General features: G+C 41.7%; 2 protein-coding genes across 2 annotated transcripts in view; one reads left to right on the top strand and one right to left on the bottom strand.

The window, feature by feature from the left end:
- Positions 1–1,834: 1,834 nt before the first annotated feature.
- NUDT5 (nudix hydrolase 5) lies at positions 1,835–8,726 on the bottom strand (the record flags this gene model as incomplete). The annotated part of the gene is given in 8 exon segments (XM_079541079.1): positions 1,835–1,944; positions 2,195–2,246; positions 3,340–3,449; positions 3,793–3,888; positions 4,396–4,503; positions 5,191–5,243; positions 6,363–6,430; positions 8,664–8,726. Coding segments are annotated over 8 exon segments (660 nt in total).
- Positions 8,727–14,986: 6,260 nt separating this feature from the next.
- CDC123 (cell division cycle 123) overlaps positions 14,987–23,963 on the top strand; it is a gene marked incomplete at its 3' end in the record, with an annotated part of 35,291 nt that continues 26,314 nt past the window's right edge. Inside the window, exons 1-5 of the mRNA XM_079538606.1 lie at positions 14,987–15,066; positions 16,921–16,992; positions 19,007–19,061; positions 20,271–20,303; positions 23,266–23,361. Coding sequence (XP_079394732.1) covers positions 14,993–15,066; positions 16,921–16,992; positions 19,007–19,061; positions 20,271–20,303; positions 23,266–23,361 — 330 coding nt within the window. The 5' untranslated portion in view covers positions 14,987–14,992. The remainder of the gene's footprint in view (positions 15,067–16,920; positions 16,993–19,006; positions 19,062–20,270; positions 20,304–23,265; positions 23,362–23,963) is intronic.

The raw sequence follows: 23,963 nt of genomic DNA, 5'->3' as shown, positions 1-23,963 counted from the left end.
GAGTATATCTAATGTTGCCTGTAATGCTGGAAACCAATTCATCTACCTTGCTGTTCAGACACTACAGTGAGATGGTAAAATGTATCAGTTTGACGCTGGTAAACATTTTTGCATACAGCATAAAAATGTTAAATATATTTCCCCATCCTTAATAGGAAAAAAATTAATCTGAGTTCAGAATGCCACGTGCCAGTGTTCTTGAAAGAGTTGATTTGTAGCCTGTACCTTAATTTTTTTTATACTTTTTTAACTTGTATTTTGCCATCATTGAACTCAGCACTCCCTTCTCCTTGGTGGTGTCCCCACCCAGTCGCCTGCCCCTCAGCTCCAAGGCTGGACAAGCAAACATTTTACCACAGACTGATACCCATCTCATCTGTGAACTGGTTTTGTGGTGGATTTGCTGTACTGCAAGGACTGGGGCACGTCAATTCCTTGCCCTGGGCTTCCTATGAGACAGCATGGTACTGCTGTCATGCTGCCAAGCCAGCCCCGTAGTTTTGTTTTAAACATGTATTTGTGAAGACTGTGCCACTGAAACTTCATGTCCACTTTGCTTTCGTGAGTCTAAAGAACAAAGCCTGGTTCCTAAAGCGGTGTTCATAGAAGGGAAGGGGGGAACGTGAAGTTCCTACTGAAAACTTATTTATGTTGTTGCACTTTACAGTGGCAACGTAACAAGTGTAAACATTAGACAATAAACTTATTTAATTAAGCTCTCTCCTGTGTCTTACCTGTGCAAGATCCATAATTCACATGCAGTGATTTCACACTCACTGTGTTAGTGAGGCCAGTCTGGAAGGCTTCTCTCCTGTTTATCCTTTCTCTTGAAGTATATTTAAGGCTGCTGAAAGCTGATCTGAATTTTAAAAAGTGGTAATCTGAAGTCTTTGCCCCTTTAAAATCTTTTCTGTTCAGTTGTAGTCAGTGGATTTTTCCCTTTTGGTTTCATATTTTGATTTTTTTTTTTTTTTCAGCCTTAATTTGAAAGCACCTTTGTGGTGCTGTTTGTGAAAGTCAGAAAACCTTTCACAACATTTCTACTTAATTTCTGAGTTAGGAAAAATCTTCCTAATTACGCATGTTCATCCAAGTATATTTCAGAAACAGTGTTTGATATTAGCACATGCTTATGGTGACTTTTAGTTTCTAACCTTTAAGCTGTGGTGGTTGTTTGGGTAATAAAAAGCAGGTGACTGCACTTGAAGGTTTGCTGGGCAGGTAATTTACATAGAAATGATTAGATTGAATTGAAGTGCAACCTAGCTGTGTGCATATATCCAAGGGAACTGGAGAACTGCAAGGCTCTTCTACTAATCCCTTACCTTCAACAGCATCGCTTACCTGGCTCCATTCTAGTTTGCTCCAGTTTATGTTTTGTTACCATCACCAATGCTGTCAGTTTCTCCGTTTCCTTAGATTAAACAATGCTTGGATCCGGTGAATTCATTTTCTCTTACCACTTAACTTGGCACAAATGCATAATGTGGTCTTCCTGTTTTCTCTCTCATTTTGAACAGGTGTTGCTACCACACCAAATACAGTTGCTTAAGCATCTTTCTTATACTGAAATATCAGCGGAGTGATCAATAATCAGAATTGAGTCATCTTGAAAATTAAGCAGCATTTTTATTTTGATTATTCTGTCAAGGCTAGATAGACTAAACAGTAAGAAGAAATGCTTTCCGTCAGTTCATTCCAGGTAGAAATATCAGAATCATTCCTACAAGTATTTTCTTTACTCTACAAGTAAGGAACCTTTATTACAAGAAGAGTTACACTTCTAAGCCATCTGGACTGGAGGATTCTCAGCTATATTTATTACTGTGAAGTTTTAGAACTTCATGAAAGGAACTTGGAGCGGTTTCTCTGTTGCACGCTTCAGGGCCAGTGCATAAGTATAAACCCTGGCATCCACTGCAATATGCTCTTCTGCTACTAGTTCTGAGGGGCAAGGGAAGAGAAAAAGAAAGTATGAGATGCAGTTACAACTTTCCACAAACTCCTACGTCCATTACTAAAGTGGTGAATGGGATTATTCATGCGAACACCTCAGGCTCCCAGTAATTCTGTCGTAGGGTCAAGTCTCCTGCAGCTTTTTGTTTAAGATATAGACTTGTGAAGAGCTATGAGAAGAGATGCTAATGGTTACTTGAAGCTCAAATTAGTGCATTTAATGTCAGAAAGCTCTTACCATCGATTCTCTGCAGTAAGTCGTTCTTTGGAAGTGAAATAACTTCCACAAATTCTAGGAGAGAAGAACACGTTAAACACCTCTAAAGCAGTGAACAGTAGAGGATGTCTATCTTAGTGTCCTACTTCTTACAACCTATAGGAGGAAAAAAAACTAGCTTAATGCTCATCACTGTCTAAAAGCTGTGGACCTCTATGTATCATTAAAAAGCTCAGTGCCAGAGGGAAGGCAGTGACTGGGATCATTAACAGACTTGGCAGAAATAAACAGGGAAAAAAACTGGCAGCTGTGGAAGGTGAGAACCTTTCTAAAAGGAGACTTTCTCCTGAGAATGGAAAGTCTGTCAAACTGGAATCCTGTCTGGCTGAACTGGCACAGGAAGGGATTTTAGATGCATTTGAAGACCACAGCAGCAGAGTTTCTAAAGAAAAAGGGTTTGCTGCGGGTGAATATGTTCGCTTACACCTGCCTAGTCTATATGAATTAGTTGCCTTTCAAGGCTTGAGTTACAGCTGTTGAGGATTCAGTTTGTATTTCTTGAGATAATGGTGCCTCTGTTGTAATATTTGAATACAACTGAAGTAATAATAGTCACAGGAATTTTCACATCTAGGCCATAGACAGTCTTGTGCATGCTTGATTTGGGTCAAGACATTAACCAAGCCCAAAAAACCCACAGTTTTAACTGACGTTTTCTAAGTAAAACATACAAACACACTTGACCTTCCTGTTACCAGGAGCACAGCTATGTGACATACCTCCATCATCTGTAAAAAACAAAAACAACAAACAACACAAGGGTTTTGAAATACATTTACAGCTAAGAAGCATTCTGTTACCTGACTGAATGACAGCATAGTTACTTCCAGGGTCAATCCACAACTAAGGAAAATCTTTTGGCACTCACTAAAGTTTAGCATCTAAATTTCTTGCTGTGGATAAGCTGATACTTTACATTTAACATCTAGGCATCCCCTGTGAATTTAGCAAATAAACATGGGTCTGCTTCTCTGTGCTGCAGGGTATGATTTGAAGACTTAATTTACGGAGTCTAAATCATCAAGGATGGAAGAGAAGGATATGGTGGTAGGTAGTTCCATTAAACACCTTCTGTTCTCGTCTAAGAGTTTCCATCTAAATGTACAGAACTCACCAAGCTTTTGCTTAGGTCTTGTATTCACGGCATCGTCTCCATTGATGGTAACACTCACGATGTGTGTTGTGCTGTTTGACACACCTGGATCCAAGCAGAGTGCTGCAAACAAGCAGACATTTGTTTTCCAAAAGCAGAGGCCAGGCATCTCACCATTTTACAAAATAACTTCCATCCGAATCACAAGTGTTATGTAAAGGATCGTTGTTAACAGCAACAGTTTTCCCTGTAAAGGTCAACCTTTAGTCCTGTACATTTGCAGGAGCTCAGCAACTGATTCATCAAGTACCAAAGCCTCATTGGTACAGCCATGGGATACAACTCTCTGTTCATTTCTGTAGAGTTTTCTGAGGAGTTTTTTTTTTTTTCCTTTGGTTGAGTGTTTTGTATCATCCATCAGAGAGAATTAGCTTTGGGATGGAATGAAAAAAAGAAAAGCACAGACCTGGAGTACATTCAATAACTTCCCCTTTGTAGCCCGTTTCTTCCTCCAGCTCTCGCAATGCAGCACTTTCTGCAGTCTCATTTTCCTCAATGAGGCCTGTGAGATAATATTAACACAAGAACAATTTAACAGTTAGCACTTACCCACAGTATCCACTATTCTGAGATCAAATCCAGCTTACAAATGAGGTGAAACGTCCCCATTACCCTACTTTTACATAGGAAGAAACTGAGGCTTTAAGAAGGATTCAAATTCCTGGACTCATTGCTGCTGCTCATGTCTACAGTATCGTGCTATCTTCCCATAAGATGGCATTAGTATTCTCATGAGGGAAAGAAGACTAGTGCTATGGCTCTTACAGATAAGAGGAGAGGAGGAAGATGCCATATTCTCTTACCAAACTTGTGCACAATGCCTCCAGTCTCCTAAAATGAACTGCATTCCCTCTGTATGCTTCGCTATTAAAGAGTGCTGAAGAGCACACTGAGCTACAGATCACCATTCTGAATTCTGGCTAGATCACTTAATAACGACTGAAACTCCCAGCACATCTAAACACAGTTAACTGTCAGTGTTGTGTGACTGAATGTTTCCATCACTTACCTGCAGGAAATTCCAAGCAGTAGCCATTAATTGGAGGCCTGAACTGTTTCACTAGGACAATGCAGTCATAGTGGAGAGTTCTCTGTAGCACAGCTATCACTGCCACACCTAGGAGCAGTGACAGAAGATGTAAGCATGTACTATTTGAGTACAACAAAGCGAGCATTTAATGCTAGATCCAGGAGTGAACCTAAGGACACTAGCACTAGCATCAGGCTGGCAAACATTTAGATCACTGCTCTGTTATCCTGACTTATGAATTTAAACTCTATACCATGCACGATGAAAGGTAAAATGGGTTCCTCACAATATCTCAGCCAACTAGAGGGAAGTGTGCTAAGCAAGACTTATCCTTAGCCCCCCAGTAGCTTGAGAGACACTGTCTCACCTGCAGACGCTGTCTGGAAACCACTGGATGGAACCCCTTCCTACACTCCTTCCATGTCTGATTTATGTCCATCTTTTGCCTGAAGAGTGCTGTATGCTGAGCCCCTACAGCAAACCCAATTCATGAGTCTGTGAGCTGATGTGCACCAGGGCATCCATCACATCTTTGCAGTTCTCATCAGGTGAATACAGTGATCTCGGGAAAACACTCCTAGCAGCAAGATTCTGATTGCTGAGCTCTTCAGTCAGTATTTCAGGAGAGCACACTTGCTCACTGCTATGGCTTATCCTGCAAGCCCTGCTGAGCTCTTTTTATTCACATACTGGCTCTCAGGATGCACTGTGAGTTTATCAGAACAGTCACAAGAAAAGATGCTAACAAAGAAACAAACGTCACCACAGTCTTACCATCAGCTGAAACACTCTTTTGCCTGCCAACACGCTTCACGGTTTCCCAAGTTCTGTTCAGTATAGAGAAAACAAGTTGATAGATCAAAAATATCCACGTTTTGTAAGTTGTCTTCTATCCTTGCAGTTGTAATCAGAAAGAAAACATGCCATTGTTCAGTGAGGCCCAGCAGAAAAGCAGCTGGCTGTAGGTAACCCCTGTCTTGTTTGGCCATGGAAGATGTCTGTGATAGAATTTTGTTTTGCATACACAAGTGAGAGAGAAAATGGATACCTGGTGATTGCTTTGGCTCACTAAACATAATGGAAAGACACAAATGACTGTCACAGAACAAATCATATAAAAGTGATCCTGGAAAAGTGCAAGTGCAAGATGGAGCAATTTATGTATTTAACATGCCAGATCTTGTTAGTTTTGAAAAAAGACCACGTTCATTCTTTTATCTTGCTTTTATACAGTTTATAATGTAACTCTGAACTCACAGCTCACTCGAACAAGAGAAGCACACAGGAAAGAAAGACAAACTTTTCTCTCAAAATAATCAATGGAATGAGAAACTCCAAAAAGCCATCAGCTATAAAAATCCTTTCACAAAAGCTCCAGTCTTTCTTTGCCATTTCTTAAAAGGATACTTTGCTGATAAATAGGGAGGCACTGGAGAAAGCAATCAAGATAGAATGTAATACATTAAGGGGTGGTAAAGTAAAGCTTGTCACGTCTAGATAAATATGGCATAACTAAAGCATACAAAAGAACTGGGCAAGCTTGATATACAGGAAAACAGTAACTTTTCAGTAGTATGCAAGGTCCTGTACCATCAGCAGTGAAAATGAAGCCCTTAATGAGATCCCAGAAAAGCCAAAGGACAGATTCTCTGTCTATTTGCACTAATAGAACTTGCTTCTGTACAGCATCTGTATAAGGAACTGGAAATGCAAGGTAAATGAAGGTCTAACGAGCCCTGAAAGATTCAGGAGCCAAATATGATCCCACATGCTAGCATGCCTGCTAGAGAAGGACATTTTTCTCTGAACAGGATGAACTATAAAGGAACTGCACAATAAATAGATTGCCATGTGTTGGGGAATAGGTTTGTAGGGTTCATATTCTGGCCGGCCCACAGAACTGGGAATATTACAGGAATCTGAAGAGGATCCAGAAAGACCATTACCTGGTTTTACCAAAGGCATCAGTGTAAGTTGTTTCCTCAAGCTTCAACCATTTTCTTTCTACGATTACCTAAAAATAAAGTATGCTTTTTAAAATAAATTGTGAGATTTATCTCAAAGATACTTGGGTTTAGAGAGAGAGAAAACACAACTTTATTATAATTCTTTTGGAAATAAAATCTCAGCATCAGAACATATGCAAGAACACTTAACAACTTTCTGTAACTGCTGGGAAAAAGCATTTATGCCAAGTTATTGAATTGGAATAGAAAATAAGCCTAGTAACTTCTTTTAACTTTTATAACCACATTTCAGTGAATTCTTATTGTGTAACTAGAAACATTGCTGATAGCAATGCAGGATGTATTAGCAAGGGGAAGAGAAGTTCTAGAAAACAAAACAGAAAAAAAAAAAAAACAACAAAAAGCCCCACAACATTAAATTGTAGCAAAGGATTGAGACCCAAAGGCTGTTCATGTGATAGGCACGTTTCCACCCTCTAGTGCAGGACAAAGAGCAAACGGGACACGTGCAGCCATGTGGATCATGAACCTAAATTGAGAGAGAGGTTCATCAACCAAAAGAACACCTAGAAGTGAAATGCAGTACGTGATGCAGCTCTTATCCGAAAGACAGAGATGAAAATCGTTTCCTGTTGGCTGTCCATACACTTCAGTTGAACAAACAATAAAGCCAAATATTTTGTAATACTGAATTTTATTTTATAATTTGTTCTGTTAAACACTGCAGAAAACAAAAAGAACTACTGGTCACGGCCTCATGTTCCTGAAGCACTCAGCAGAACTGGCAAATCACTGCTCCAATACCAAGTTACTATTTGCTAAGGAGAAAGGGGAAAATAGCTGAAATCAGATTCTGGAGTCTGACAGGAGAAAGAAAGAACTGGCTGTAAGAAATCAGACACAGCCAAGCTCCATAAAGACAACTGAAGGAAAAAATGTAGATTTTATGTGTACAAAGCAGTGTTGAAGCATTGTGTTTTTAATCAGCTACTCTTTAAGCACAGCTTTTTGTCCTCTGCTGTCATGGAGGAATAATTAAAAAGTACTACAGGACACGCAGCATAAATGTTTACTTGGTAAGTGTTCTGCAGTCCCCTAAAGTCAGGTAAACCCTTCCTGCTCACTGTCTTCAGGGTGAGAAACCTGAAAGCTGACAGGTGTCTCTAGAAGAAAAATGGTTTTATTGTCACCCATACTGTTGGGTGCACAGATAAAACCTTTTAGAAGCTGGCCTACAAGCGTAACTCCTGCTTTGCAAAATTCTTTATCTGGGGCCTAATGGCACTTTCCAGGGTGTGTTCTGTGAGCTACACTCAGTTTTAAAATAAGCTACATTTGTTGCTTCACCTATTACTTTGATAGGCAAAGAATGTCATCTTTTGCTCACAGACTGTGGCTTCCCAGAAGCAGGTGGAAGATCAGCAGCTGCTTTCATGCACGAAGATACTCTGACATCAAACCATTTAGATGCTGAAGACATACAGAAACACTTCAAGTACAAGAGTGACTGGCAAATGCACGGTAAACATTCTCCTCAAGAAAGCCCAGAAAATTACTAGAAAAGATAAATCATTTTGAATATGTAAGACCTCATAACAAACTTCTGAATGACTCTGAAGAATGAAATATTATGAAGGAAAAGAGGTATGATTAAAAAAAAAAAAGCATAAAATTATTATGTGACCTGAAACAAAGCATGTTGCAAGGTCCAACAAAAATTGGTAGTGAAAGGTGAAAATGCTCCTAATAAGAACACAGAAATTCCTCTGAATTCCTTTCTGAGGACCAAATATTTTCTGATTCTGTGAAGGTAAGGTGCAAGTACAACATTTCCAGAATATCTTACTATGTCCTTATCAGCATCCTTGGAAAAGCAATCATCTCAATTCAAATCCTCCCAGAAAGTGTGAAAGAAGGAATAGTTGTAAATTTTAAGGCAACTCTCTGTGACTCATCTTAGAGGAACAGATAACAAGGCTCGTTTTCACAATCCACCCATTTCTACAATCTAGCAGAGGTATCAGCATTATTTCTTGACATTGAAAACAGCCTGAACAGACAATACAAGAAACAACTGTAAAATCAGAAAAAAAAACCAAAAACAGAAGCTTACAAATACCTGAACGCTCTTCGACCTTCAGAAAGAAGTACTTCCTCTGAACAGACTGTACAAACCTTTAACAACTATCACATTTCTTATTCTGCACTCACAAATACTTTGATCAGTCTCGAATAACTGTTATTTAGCAATACAATGTGTCAAAACCAAACATGTTGTACCTCTTCTTTAAGGACGGATTGCTTAGCAGTTTTTGGAACTTGTGTGGATGTCTCAGCTGCCATTTTCAGGAATGTCAGGCTTTTCCCCTCCTGTGCAAAGTCCAGTCTACTACAAAACAAAGTCAATATTTGCTTTCAGAGTAAAGTTAAAAGGTTCATTTCTGCATTCTAAATTAACAAATGAAACTTGTTAGAGAAAGTTAGCAACATGTGACAGCATGTGCAGTTCACATTTTCAGCTCCACCTGATTCAAAGGAAATTTGGATCAAAGCCCTGACTTACGTGGTTGGTAATAGTCCTATCAACTACAGAGTAGCTGTACTGGCTGAAGATACCTGCCTTAACTGTTCAAAGTTCAGACACACAGAGTGGGGCCATTTTAGCTGAGTTGGTTCATTCTGCTCAGAGATGTGCTCTGTCAATCATAGAATCATACAATGGTTTGAGGTGGAACAGACCTTAAAGACTGTCCAGTTCCAACCCCTCTGCCATGGGCTGAGTGCCTCCCACCAGCTCAGGATGCCCAGAGCCCCATCCAACCTGGCCTTGAGCATCTACAGGGTTGGGGCATCCACAGCAACCCTCTCCCTGCTGGCCACTGGCAATCCTGCTCCTTGATGCAGCCCAGGATACAGTTGGCCGTGCGGGCTGTAAGAGCACACAGCTGGCTCAGTCCAGCTTTTCATCCACCAGAACCCCAAGTCCTTCTCTGCAGGGCTGCTCTCAATGAGTTCTTCTCCCTGTCTGAACTGCCCCAACTGAAGTACAACACTCTGCTTGTGGCCTTGAACCTCATTGGGTTCTTGTGGGTCACTTTTCAAATTTGCCCAGGTCCCTCAGGATGGCATCCCTTCCTTCTATTTTGTGAACCACCCCACTCAGCTTGGTGTCATCAGCAACTTTTCTGAGAATACATTCAATCCCACTATCTATATAATTGACAAGGATGTTTAAGAGCACCAGTCCCAAAATATACCTGTGCTGGACACCACTCATCACCGACCTCCACCTGGACACAGAGCCATTGACCACAACCCTCTGGCTACAACAATCCAACCAATTCTTTACCCACTGTATTAACCACCAAGCAAACCCATCTCTCTCCATCACCGAGATAAGGATGTTATGTAGGACCTTATCAAAGTCCTAGCACAAATTCAGATAAATGACATCAGTTGCTCTTACTTTGTCCACTGATGCTATCACTCCATCTTAGAAGGCCACCAGATCACCTCCTCATCTTGCATGAGCCTTAACATAACTTCCAGGAGGATCTACTCTGTGATCTTCCTATGCACAGGGTGAGGCTCACTGGCCTGAATTTTCCTTTCTCCCTTTCTTAAAAAAATTGGACTGTTGTTTCCCTTTTTCCAGTCACTGGGGACTTTACCTGAGTGTCACGACTTTTTGAATAGGATGGAGTGGCTCGGCAGCCACATCAGCCAGTTATTTCAGGACATTGAGCTGTATGTCATCCCACATTCAGTCTCATCAGATGATCCTGAACTTGCTCTTCTCTTGCAGTGGGAGGGATTTTGCTCCCCTGACCTCACCTGTGAGTTCAGAGACATGAAAGACATGGAAAGCCTGACTACCAGTGAAAACTGAGGCAAAGAACCATTGAGAACCTCAGCCTTCTTGCCCATTTTTGTCAGCACCCCTTTCTCATTTAGCAGAGGAAGTACACTCTCCCGGACCTTTCTCTTCTGACCAGTGTACCCACAGAATCATTTCTTGTTACTTACTGTATCCCTACCAGGCTCAGTTCCATCTGTGCCTTGGCTTTCCTGATCTCATCTCTACATGTCTGGATGGCATCTCTGTACTCTTCCCAGGCCACACATCTCTGCTTCCACTGCCTGTGTATTTCCTTTTTATTCCTCAGTTTAACCAGCAGGTCCCTGTTCAGCCATGCTGGCCTGCTGCCTCTCCTGCTTTATTTTATGTATGGGGGATAGAGAGCTCCTGTGCTCTGGCTTTCTCAGGCCTGATAAATTCCACTTGATATCACAAATGTGGGCCCTTGACAGGTCGCAAACCTCTCTAAAGAGGTTGTCTAAGTGGCAAATGGGTGCCTCAGTGCCTCTCAGTGAGGATCCTTTGTTACTAATGACCTTTGCCTTTTTTGGTGGCACTGGTTCTAGTAATAGGTGCTTGGCTGGATCAACTTCATATGGTTGTCCTTTCCTGGGTCTTGACTGTTACTGGCACCCTCTGCTTTTTTTCAGTCCCACAGCCTTCCATCTGTTCTGCTCCAAGCAGAAATGAGTCCAGTCTCCCTCATCTTGCTTGTTATTGCAGTCTATCTTCTCATAGACGGAAGCTGGATTCGCTTCTTTCCCTTCCATGAACTTAAGACAGGGCTGTCAGTCTGCCCGTGTCACTGCACGGTCAATCTCCCTCAGATTCCTGGATACTATGCTGCTTGGTGGTTTCCTCTCACAACCTGGCCACCTGCTCAAAAGAAAGCTAGGCACATTTGCACCCATGTCACAGCAACCGCACAGCCAAAAGCCTGGATGGCTCCTTTGTTCATTGGGAGGTGTTGGGGTGCATGCATTTGCCCAAGAAGGTTGTGGCCTGCAAGTCTGGGTTTCTGTTCATCTGTAAGACATTGATAAGCATGAATCTACATCACCTTTCTCACATATAAGATTTGTATTTAATTCTTTAAAGTAGTATGGAGTAGATAGTACAAAATATTTCTCTTCATCAGCAGGATTAAAATGAATGTATATAAATCCATTTCCTCACCAAATACACAGGGGAAGCTCTTCTTTAAGACTGTTGGATGCAGTCCATCAGGGTGGCCATTAAGCTTTCAAATTGCCTTTAGGTATCATACAGCTTGTAAAGGAACCCTGACTAATTAAATCAAATTCTGTCATTTCAAAAACATCGCATAAACCTTTCTTTAACAAGCAAAGCTTAAAACTATGTAGCTTTCCTATTCTACTACTACTATGAAAATCTGCTCTATAACCTCACTTTCTTACAATGTCTGTCTTATATTAGTTCACAGTTAGCTGTTTTGTTCTTAAGCCACAACGTATCAAGCCCTCCTCAACTAAGAGATGTGGCTGGACAATAACCATATTATCTTGCTGTGACTCTAACACACAGTATCAAGATTTCCACCAAACACATGCAAAATAAGCCCAGCAAACGAGCTCTAAGAGTTCCCTGGTCTACACAAAGCAGCCAGCTAGGCCCTATGTGATGCCCTAAGTATCCAGTTTCAACAGTATAAAAAAAAAAAAATCACATCCCTAAATACAAAAAAATATACCTCCAGTGTTTGGAAAGAATTACTGCTTTTTTGATTGACAATATGTACCAGTCAAAAAGAGTACAGTGAACCATATTCCTTTAGCAGACTGAATAAGTCTTCCTCTTTTAGTCTCCTCTCAAAGGAAATCCCGTTCCGTTCTTCATCATAGCACTTCTACACTGACTTGCCAGCATCGGTGTATCACTCTCTCAAACATAGATGGCCACAGTTGTATCCAAAATCTCCCACCCTCCCCATGCAGCGTTATCAGCGCTTAGTATAACTGCATGAATACCTACTATATCAATTACAAATACATCCAAGGACCTTATCTCATGCCCGAAGCTCTTTTCAACACAGCTTGTTCTTCTCTGCAGTGGACAAATTCAGGACTAACTTGTGACTAAAATTACAAGAAGTTGTTGAAGACAGCTTCGCTTATATGAAATAGCACCAAAATCTAAAATAGGCAAAAATGAGACTCATCTGTACCACATTACGTGGTGTTGATCTCTTCCACTAGTGGGTGCAATAACTCCACATATGAGTGACATTTTAAAGAGATCTAACAAAAACATAGATATGTATTTTCAAATCCAACTGAATATAGAATTGAGAGTTGAAATATCTCTCGGTTAAGTCTAAGGCTGTAATTCTGCTATCTCACATAAGCCAAGTGTGCCCTGGAAAAAGTGGCAGCACAGTTCTTTCATAAACATTTGTTGCAAGTGAAAATTGTACCTAAATCTGCAATGTAAATCCCTGCCTGAGGTTTCAGAACAGCTGTTGTCTCACAGCCCACAAACAGGAAGGTTCTCATAAAACTACCATTGCAGCATTTCAGTTAAAAATGCAGCTGACACAGCAGGCAGGATCCTGATTACTTGACTTATGATCTGCGAATTTCAATATTTAACAGCTATCAGTAAAACTTTAAGAATACATTAGAATGTCCACATTTACCAACCTCTTAGCATGAATCGATAGTATTTGAACTAAAAATTAGAGAAGAAAAGCTTGGCTCGCTTCTACCTTCTCTGATGACTTTGATAGTTAGTATTCCTGTATTATTCCAAACTATGCTACTTGTTCCACTCACACCATGTGGGGCTCAAATTCAGACCTGAAAGAGTCATACTGTTATGAAATGTATAACTTCACGCTCATTACTTGTTCCCTTACTGGGCGAGTGCCTTCCAAGCATCATCTTTTTGACATCAGTTTCTAAATTACCCTTCACAAACATTAAAATCTAAAACCAGCTGTGGTTTGTGAATCAGCTCACAGAGTAGCCAAGCTACTGGGGCCTATCCAATTCCCAGCAGATGGATTGATTCACAGAATCACAGAACGGCCAGGGTTGGATATAGGGCAATTGATGACCTATATGGTAACTGCTGAATCATGGCCTGAACCTCTGACTGATCACCTGAAGCGAGCAATGAGTCAGCTCTAGGAGCACAGGTGAAGGCAGTTCACCTGTGCTGCTGGAAGGAGTGGAGCCTGGCTCCACCTCTCCTAGACCCATGTAAGAGCTGACTACCAGTAGGGAAGGATCTCTTTCTGGACATTCATCCTTTGGACTTTTACAGTAAGCCCCAGACAAGGGTAAGCACTCTATCTATTCTTTCTTTGGTATAATAATCTGCTTAGCCAAATTCTCTTATGTGTGGTAATTATAACACCTGTATATTCATTGATTATACAATGACCACCTTCTGTCTGCAGCCTTTTAACCAATTTTTTTTATCTGTTGGGTGGTCCACCCATCAAATCCATATCTCTCCAATTTGGAGATAAGGATGCTTTGGGGGACCATGTCAAAGGCCTTGCTCAAGTCCAGGTAAACGATATCAGTCACCTTTTACTTGTCCATTAATGCCATCGCTCCATAGAAGGCCACCAGAATGGTCAAGCATTACCTTCCCCCTGGTGAAGCTGTGCTGGCTGTCTCAGTCACACACTCATTCCTCGTGTGATCATGTCTTCCAGGAAGATCTGTTCTATAATCTTCCCAGGCAAGAGGTGAAACTCACTGACCTGTAGTTCCCTGGGTCGTCCTTGGTTCCTTTCTTGTAAGTGGGAGTGACATGACTCTTCCTCCAGTCATCTGGGACCTCACCTGACTGCCTCAACACTTCAGATATGATGGAGAGCAGCTCAGCAACCACCTCAGCCAGCTCCCTCAGAACGCCGCGATGCACGCCACCCAGCCCCATAGACTCGTACACGTTCAGTCTCACAAGGTGGTCTTGGACCTGCTTCCCCCCCTTTACAGCGAGGGGGATTTACCGCTCCAGTCCTACCTAGAGGTTTTAGGGATGCGGGAAGATTACCTTTCCTAAATCTCTTTTCAACCAGCCCACAGCACTTGGGGTTGGACTTGGACTTGGATCCAGGTGATCCAACACCATCCTGCAGCTCCCTTCCAACCCCCACCATGATGTGCTGGTTACGAGCAATGAATCCAACAGCACGCAAGGTACAAACCACTAATGCAACCAGAGTGACTTTCACACACTGATTTGTTACCAAGCTGCAGCCGTATTACAGCAAAACCTTTCTAGTAACAGAATCAACTGGTGAGAAGCTGACAGGAGAAAGACAAGCAGCAGGAGAAACGCTTCATTTCTGCTCTTGTATTGAGCCGTGTGGATGACTGCTACACACCACTCAGGACTAAATAAAGCAGGGATAATTAACCGGCCCTTGCCCTACAGATTAAAAAAAATAAATGGAGAGAAAAAGGCAGGTTTGTACAAGCAGAATTGGGTTAGTGGAATCTTAGGAGAGCTGAGGACAGCCTCAGATTTAAGGAAAGCAATGAGAAGGAGCAAGCTGGCCTTGGCGTGAGGGCACGGGGCTTACAGCCAGCGTCTTCCTCACAACTGCACGGCGAGGCGGCGGCGGCGAGCAAGGCGGGGCGGGGCGGGGCGGCGTGGGCGTGTGCGCAGCCGGCAGAGCTCCGGGCGGCTCCGAGAACGGCTGAAGAGGTTCCGGGGAAAGCGGGAGTTTCCGGAACGGCGGGGAAAAGAGCGGCTCGGGCTGCGGGAGAGGATGAAGAAGGAGCAGGTGGCACGCTGCCAGTTCTCCGTGTGGTACCCGCTGTTCCGCGCCGTCACCATCCGCAGGTGTGGGGCTGGGAGCGGGGCGGTGCTGGCGGTCAGGAAGGAAGGACTCAAGGAAAGCCTGGGCGGATCTTAAGGCAGCGGCTCAGTGATCAAAATGTTTAATCGTTTCATGAATTTTCATGCTTGCCGACGTCTGTGTTTGGGCAGCTCAGTCAAGGTCAGGTTGGGCTCTGGCGGCCTGATCTGCTGCCTTTTTAGTGGGTGGCAACAAGGCGCGCTGCAGCCAGCTGAGCGTTGGGGTCCCTCCCAATTCAGTCTGTGATTTCGTTTAGTGAGAGCCGTGCGTGTTTACACCGCCAGAGACGGGCTGCCATCCGGAGAGCTGGGCGGGCTGCAGCGCCGGGCCCAGCTGAGCCGCGTGAGGTTGAACAGAGCAAAGTGCGAGGTCTTGTGCCTGGGTTGTGGCAGCACCCTGGTAGTAAGAGAAGGGGGATGTAAGGATGGAGCACAGCTCTGCTGATAAGGGCTTGGGGTAGTGGTGGATGGGAAGCTGGATGTGAGCCAGCAGTGTGCCCTCACAGCCCAGAAAGCCGACTCTATCCTGGGCTGCATCAGAAGAAGCCAGCAGGGCGAGGGTGGTGATCCTGACCTACTGCCCTGTGCTCGTGAGGCCTCATTTGGAGTACCGCATCCAGATGGGGAGTCCTCAGTACAGGGGAGATGTGACCTGCTGGAGGGGAGGGCTACAAAGATGATCCAAGCGATAAAACGCCTCTCCTATGAGGAAAGGCTGAGAGAGCTGGGGCTGTTTAATCTGGAGAAGAAAAGGCTGTGAGGTGACCTTAGAGCGGCCTTCCAGGATCTAAAGGGGGGCTGTAAGAAAGAAGGGGACAGGGTCTTGTATGGGAACTGCTGAGTTACGGCCTGAACCTCTGATTAATCACTTGAGGCGAGCCATGAGTCAGCCAGAGGAGCACAGGTGAAGGCAATTCACCTGTGCTGCCAGAAGGGGTGGAGCCAGGGTCCACCCCTCCTAGACCTATTTAAGAGCTGGCTACCAGAGGGAAAGGATCTCTTCTGGAGATCACCTCTCTTGGTGTCTTTGGGTAAGCTCAGCCCAAGGGTAAGCTCTTCCGCTTATTCTCTTTTGTGATCATTGTTTACTTTGCCTAATTCTCTTGATTATATTGTGATTATAACATCTTGATATCTATTGATTATACAATTATATTGTGATTATAACATCTTGATTATACAGGTCTTTAGTAGGGTTTGTGGTGACAGAACAAGGGGAAATGGTTTCAAGCTTAAAGAGGGGAGATTTAAGTTGGATACAAGGAAAAAGTCTTTCCTGGTGAGGGTGGCAAGGCCCTGGAACAGGTTGCCCAGAGATGTGGTGAATGCCCGATCCCTGGAGACTTTCAAGGTTAGGCTCTGGATGGGGCTCTGGGCAACCTGATGTAGCTGTAGGTGTTCCTGTTCATTGCAGGATAGTTGGAGTAGATGGCCTTTGGGTATCCATTCCAATTAAAAGGATTCTATAATATTTGGAACACTATGTTGATATAGACAAATTTAGATTTGCATCTCCAACGGAAGAACTTTATTTTGAACAACATGTTGTCCCCCTGCACTGTCCACACATCTTTTCTTTGTGCAGTTTGTAAAGCTAGAGTGGTTTTGTTCATTTCATAAAAAAATTTCTGCCTTTCTCCCATACTTTCCTTTAGGGAGAAAGGGAGAAAGTGAGGGGAAGCAATAGAAATTTGTATTTTCATAGTGTTAGAGAAGAAAGCGTACTACTATGGTATGTTCCATTAAAAAATAATTATCTAACTGTTTTAGTAAGTGATGTTATTAATAAATTATTAAAGTAATTCTTTCTTTCTTTTTTTTTTTTTTTTTTTTTCCTAGTGTCATACTTCCCCTTCCAGAGAATGTGAAAGAATATTTGCTGGATGATGGAACACTTGTGGTTTCTGGAAGGTAAAGAGTGTTTACTGTCCACCATGCAAGTATTAGTGCTGTTTTATTGTAACAATGATATTTGTGTTGACTTATTGTAACTTACATAATTAATTTTGTAAATTTGACCCATCTCACTGCAGTAAACCTTGTACTGTGTGAACGTGTCTGTACAAACTAGTGCTATTAGTAAAATTTAATTGCTAATGCTTAATGCAGATCCCCAAATCCATACGATGTGTGTGATTCCAGACTAGGTAGGGTCAGTTCTTTTTATTTGTCCTTCCAGAGTCTAACAGTTCTCAGGTGTCAGTGCCCATCCTGAAGGTGTTTGGTTGCTTTGGTACAGTTGGTTGCAGCTCAGTGCCTTGAACAGTGCTGCAGCATTCCCATGCCTGCAGCCTCATACAGGGATGGAGTGTCCTTACATGAGTTGAATTCTCAATAATGTAAATCAAATATGAAATCTTACTAATTACTGATGTGATATAATCATTTGCTTGCCTATAATCAGTGCATATGATGAGGCAGAATGTACTGCCTGTATACCAATGCTAACATTCTGAATGAAGAGTGAGATTGGTGTCTATGAAAAACAACTTATATGAACCCAGGCTTTATTCTTTGTTTTTGGCTTAGAATCTTACCATATAACTCCCTTATAAAATGATTATTGCATGCATGCATCTTGCTGGTAACCAGACTCAGAGGAGTTTGTCTTCCACAGAGCAACCAATTAGACTGTGAATATAAGGGAGCTAGGTCTAATTTCTCAGGAGCCAATTCACACAAAATTGAAGCTGTTTAAACGCCTTGTAAAAGTGAAAAGTGGGAATTATCTTTAAAACCATTTTGGATAAGAAGCAACGTTGCTGCCTTCTGCAGAACATTGTAATTTATTTAATAACAGCCATTTAATTTGTAATCAGACTTCAGAAAAGCTGAAACAGATGCTCTGAGTTCACAGCTGTGCTGTATGAACAGGTTTGGTATCTCAGTGGAATAATGGACATCTGTATAATTGACTTCAGTTATATTAAATAATTCCAATTTAAAATTCCCTCCTAAAACCTCATTTTTCTCTTGAGTTGAACATTCTTAGCTGGAAGCGCTAAAAGTCAATGTGATCTTCTTACAGTCAATGCTGTCGTGAATTTTAAACCTCAGTGAGCCTCTGATCTGAGCTCTAGATCTCAAAAAGTGAATGGACAGTTTGATCCCTGTGAAAGTGCATGAAAGAATGTACTGCAGAAATGTGGCTTGTTGAAGAACTGAATTTTTGCTAGCAGCACTTAGCTGCAGAGATTTGAACTTAACCTGATTGCTATGCTAACTTGTCTTCTTCTTGTTCTTCTTCTGCCTTAAAGACCACTCAGTCATATTGGCTAAAAAAAGCTTCAGAAGTCACTTCAAATTTCAATGGAGTATTTGCACTCAAGTGCTTTCTCCCAGAGCTGCTAATGTGTACAGCAGCACATCTCATCTGTGTAGAAAAAGGAACTTTCCAGGAGGAAGCTAATGACTGCGTAACCGCTTCAAGTAGGATCTTCTGTGAGCAAAGTGTGAGGGTGTTTTGTTTTCAGAACCAACAGTCTATGGGTCAGCATTTGAAACTTGAATTTTCAGGTCTTTTTTTTGCTTGAAAAGGAGTGTGAAGGCAAAGCATAATTTAAGCTGATCTTTTTAAAAAAAACAAGTTAGTGGTACTGCGTGAGTACAGAAAAGATCAAAAAGAATGATTAACAGGGTGTGGAAAAGCTTAGGTTACGGTGTGTTCAGAGCAGAAAGTGGTTTCTTCATTAGAAAGAATCCCAGTGTTTTGGACAGGGTGCAAGTCCAATGTTGGGGTGTTTTGTCTTCAGTTTTTCTGTACTGGCTTGCTCTGGTTTTCTTTGTTGAGATTTTGAGGCTTAATCCTCTTAGGAAAGCATTCTGAGATCAGCAGTTGGTAGTTGCTGTGGAATTATAATACATGTGGTCAATTCAAAGTCCAGTGCTCATTTGGTTTTTTTTCTCTGCTCATTTTTTGGCTTAGAGAAGATCCGCCAACTCAAACCCCAGAGGGGAGTGATGATGCAGAAGAAATACAGGTCAGTAATACCTCAACTTTGTTTTTCCTTTAGAGACTTGATGTTAACATGTAACTGGTTCTGCATGCTTTACAAGTGAGGATGGTACTTCACCAAAATGATTATCACGTGTTTTTTGCCTTAGAAGAAGTTTACAAACATAATTATTTGTACTGTGACATCAAGAAAAGTTTGAAGTGTTTCTGTGCTCTCTCACACTTTCTTGTTAATTGCATTTCTAATAATGCTGTGAGATAATGGAAGTGGAAAATATTGCTGTTTTATGCCATGAAAGATTAGAAGGAGTGTGTTTAGAGGAGTTACGTCAAGAAATAATGAAAGTCCTTAAGGCTGTAATAACTCAGAGAGGTATTGCAGAATTAAAAAATGCTGGAAAGTGTTATGAAAGCAAGGTGACAGGAATTATAAAAGGGGTGAGAAAGAGGAAGGTAAGTGAGGACTAATGGATTGTGGGTTTAATCACAGGATCATAGAATCACTCAGGTTGGGAAAGACCTTAAAGATCACTGAGCCCAACCACAACCTGACCATACTACCCTAACTAACGACCCACTGCTATATTGTGTCCCTGAGCACCACATCCAAACGGTTTTTAAGCACATCCAGGGATGGTCTCTCAACCACCTCCCTGCGGACCCTATTCCAGTGCTGAACAACCCTTTCTGAAAAGATTTTCCTGATATCCAACCTAAACTTATCCTGGTGCAACTTAAGGCCATTTCCCCTCATCCTGTCACCTGTCAGCAGGGAGAAGAGGCCAACCCTGCTCTTGCTGTGAGCACCTTTCAGATGAAGAGAGCAATAAGGTCTCCCCTCAGCCTCTTTTTCTCCAGACTCAACAGCCTCACTTCCTTCAGTCTCTCCTCATAGGGTATATTCTCCAAGACCTTCACAAGCCTTAATGATAGAAGTGTGGGAGGCAAAGGTTTAGGTAGGAAAGACTCTACAGAGTTCTGCAGTCTTGTATATGAATTGCAATCGTCCTATATGGGTGTTGTCTCTTATTTGTACTTCACAACAGTGCTTCTATTGAATGTACATAATTTTTCCTGTCTTAATTTGTAACTGTAATAATTGGAGGCATATTTTTCTAAAGAATAATCAGGGCAGTGATTTTTACATGTTGTAGGAAGGTGTATAGATTCTGATGTTCTCATAAGTGATGTCACGGGAAGCCATTGACCTTGGGTTTGTTCTTTTTCTTAACAGTGGTCAGATGATGAGAATACTGCAACACTTAAGGTAAGGTCCTCTAAAATCCCAGCTTGTGGGTCTGTAAGCAATATTCTTTCTGAGCCTTGTGATAGAAACCTGTGGCCAGTGACTGATATCTGCTGCAGTTAACATTTTTCTGATCGTTCTCACTAGATGGCAGTGTAGGTGTTTGCAACCTTAAAAGCATTCTGCTGGCTTTATTTTATTTAACTAAAAATAAAGTGCTTCTTTTCTTCATTCCCAACAATCACATGCTTTTTAGAATATAGGAAATGAACTGAAGGATTAGTCTAAATATAGCTGCCTTTTATTTTCAATGCTTTGAATGTCTTCCAATTACTTAATTGAACTGAATGCAGAAGAAATGAAGTCCCTGCAGCTCAGTTTTCACAGAACTTCTCTTATACCTTTGCCATTATTTCCTCCTAAGTACCTTGCTTTCTATTGCCTTATTTTCCCCTTTTTCTTGTTTTAATGCTCTCTTTGTGCTCTGCCCAGCTTAGAATCAGGATCACAGAATCATTAAGGTTGGAACCTTACACAACACAATATGAAAATATATCCTAAGATGTATTATATCCACTGTAAGGGTACAGGGCAAGTGATTTCAGTTTAGTCAGGTAAGAACTGTGTATTGTGTGTGGATTTCAGCTCTACAACTCCAGTTTTACTGGGACTGGCTGGGATGTAGTTTGTCTTCAGAGCTGCCCATATGGTGCTGTGTTTTGGATTTGTCTGAAACAGTATTTATAACACAAACATTTTCAGTGTTGAGCAGCCCTTGTGTAGTATCAAGACTTTCTCTTTTCTGACTGTGTCCTCATTTTTCTCTCCAATATCAACCCAATTGTTGGGAAGCATAGAGAAAGGGGCAGAGCCAGGACAGCTGACCTAAACTGCCCTAAGGGATATTCCATACCATAGAATATCTTACTTAGCAGCAAAACAGGTAGAGGAAGAAGAGAACTTCAAGCTTACAGGATGGCTTTTGTTCAGAGCCTGGCTGTGCTTTGTCTTTCATCAACCTTGCAACTTTGAAAATGTTTGATTATGGGTTTGGGTTGTGCCCATGGTTATTTCCAACAGAAATACACCAAAAAAATCTGAAGTGGAAATTCACAATGTGCCGTGTACCTTCTTGTAAATCTGGGAGGAGGTAATCAGTCTGAAGGCACCATGATAAATATGCTTTCTCTGTGTGCAAACTAAGGGCTGTTCTGGGGATAAAGAGTGAATGGGAGTAGTCTCCTGTGCTTCCAGGTAATGCATGTTACCACTCTGGCAGTGATGAAGAGAATGAGGAAACAGCCTGTCTAGAAAGCACGAAGCTGGGAGCTGTGCCTGGGGTTACTGCAGAACACAGGAATGGATCAGGCAGCAGTGTGGAAGGTGAATAGGGAGATAGTAGGAACAGTGATGTATAAAGAGAAGCAGGGGAGGCTGGAGAGTGTTCTGCAGCCTAGGGCACTCTGTTTTCCTAATGGCAGTGGAAATGCGAAGTCATGGCCTGAAACAGCGACTGAGCAACAGGTGGGAAGGCAGGGTAACCCAGGGAGGGAAAGGTAACCCAGGGGAGCTCAGGTGCAAGCAATGCACTTGAGTGACTGGAAGGGGTGGAGCCAGGATCTACCTCTTCCCAGACCTCATTAAAGGGATGGCAATGGAGTTGGGGGCATCTCTTGCTGGAGATCCCTGCCTACCTGAGGCCTTCCAAAGGTAAGCAGCTCTTTTCCTTCATTTCTGTATCTGTGGCTGCTACATTTGGGCTTGTTCTCATTTGCTGTCACCAAAGGCTGCTACCCTGCTATTATCATCCTATTACAGCATTACACTAATGGTAAATCCTGGATTATGATTGGTTTCCCATCTGCTTTTATTGTCAGGGAGCTGTAAGATGAATTGTGACTATAATTATTTCTGTTTGGTGCCCCACCTGAGTCACGAGGTAGAAGTTCTTTCCCTTGCCCCTTCTATATCCTGAAGAAGAATTAGAACATAGGATGTCAAATGTCAAACATCCAGAATTTGGTCAGTGTTAGAATTTAACTTATTTATGCTGCCTTAGAGTTCTTCTTTTGTGTAATGTTTTTTCACTTGTATTAATCAAATGGGATGATAGCAATGTCTTCTCAGTGAGTTTTTATATGTACTGGCATTACATACGTGGTATGGCTCCTGGCTTCCATCAGAACAAGAGGAGGTCAGAATGCACTGCATGAAGAGTTTTACTTCTTACTGAAATGCTTTTTTCTTTTTTCTTCCTTAGAATTGACTGAAGCTCTAAAAATGAAATAGAAGAAGTGCTTATTCCAGTTTTCCAAGTGTGGTTTCCCACAGAGACTGGATAATGTACTGAGGAAAGATAGGGATGTATGAAGCTCAGTTTAGGTTGCTGTACTTCTTACTTTTTTTGATTTATTTAAAGCGTGTGCACTCTGTGAGGGGCTGCAGGATGGATGTATAAGACTGTATGAAGTTTTTATGGTCACTTGTATGGCTGTGAGGGCTTTGTTGTTTTAGAGCTCAGTGGGCTTTAGCCTAGGAGTTACCTTTGGGTTACATTTGCAGATGTAGGTAGGAATAGCGTTGGCTTTAGACCTGTACATCTTTAAAACGTCTGAAACACATACGAATACTTTCCTATTATTTTAAAGGTCAGCAGTTGGGTTTTTTTTTTTTATTGTTTGAGATTAAGAGTGGAGCTTATGGCTTCTTGGCCATTTTTCTCCTATCTTATGCTTATAGTTGTTGCAATATCCTTTGTAAGTCAAAATTTTCAGTTCCAGCATGTAGCCTCACAGTGTGTCCTGATTCTGATGCAAGTTGGCTTGTATTACTAAGCTACTTTAAAGATTTTATTTGAAATGTTTTTAGAAACACTCTATAAAACCAAAAGTTAAGTGAGCTGTCACTCAAGTTCTGTGTTAACTATTTACATAAGACATTTACTATTATTTTTTTTCTTGTCTTGCTCTTGTTCCTTCTTCAGGCACCAGAGTTCCCAGAGTTTACAGCTAAAGTTGAAGAAGCCATCAGTTCCTTAGGTGGCAGTGTTTTTCCTAAGCTAAACTGGAGTGCTCCAAGGGTAAGAATGCTGACTCCAAAAACTTGTAGCAGATGCTATCGCACAGAATGTTTTGGTTTATCTTAATGCATTGGAAAATAGAACAGACTAGTGAGCTTGATAAGGAAGGGAAAGATAAATGACATCAGTTAAGTTTGATAGAGCAAATTGTTGTGGTGAATTAGAGCTCAGCAGTGTGGTGTTTGGTGAGCCTGATGCAAGGTAGCACTGTCTGTCTTACATAACATCTAGTTGTCTTTGCTCCAGGTAACAGTGTGGTGCCATGCTCTCCTCGTTCAGGATATCAGCTGAGAACCTTACATGGGATAAAAAGAAAAACAATCATTTCTCCTCTTTTAAAAAGGCAGTAAATTTCCCTCTAGCTGTTTTTAGGCGCTGTAACTACACCTTAACAGTGGATGCCCTAAGTGATTTTGTATTATATTATCAAGGGAGATTAGTGTTCAAGCATTCTGGGAAAGTGCTTGGAAGTGAGGCATGTACTTCATTTTTGAATAGGTTTGGTCTACTTTCAGCAGACTATTCATAAGAGACATAACTATTCTGTGTTAACAGCTGATGAAGCTTTCCTCAAAATCCAAAAATCATTTTCTGTATGTGTG

Source organism: Tetrao urogallus, assembly GCF_951394365.1.
Source record: "Tetrao urogallus genome assembly, chromosome: 1".
Taxonomy (NCBI): domain Eukaryota; kingdom Metazoa; phylum Chordata; class Aves; order Galliformes; family Phasianidae; genus Tetrao; species Tetrao urogallus.
This window is presented reverse-complemented; position numbering and strand designations above follow the sequence as displayed.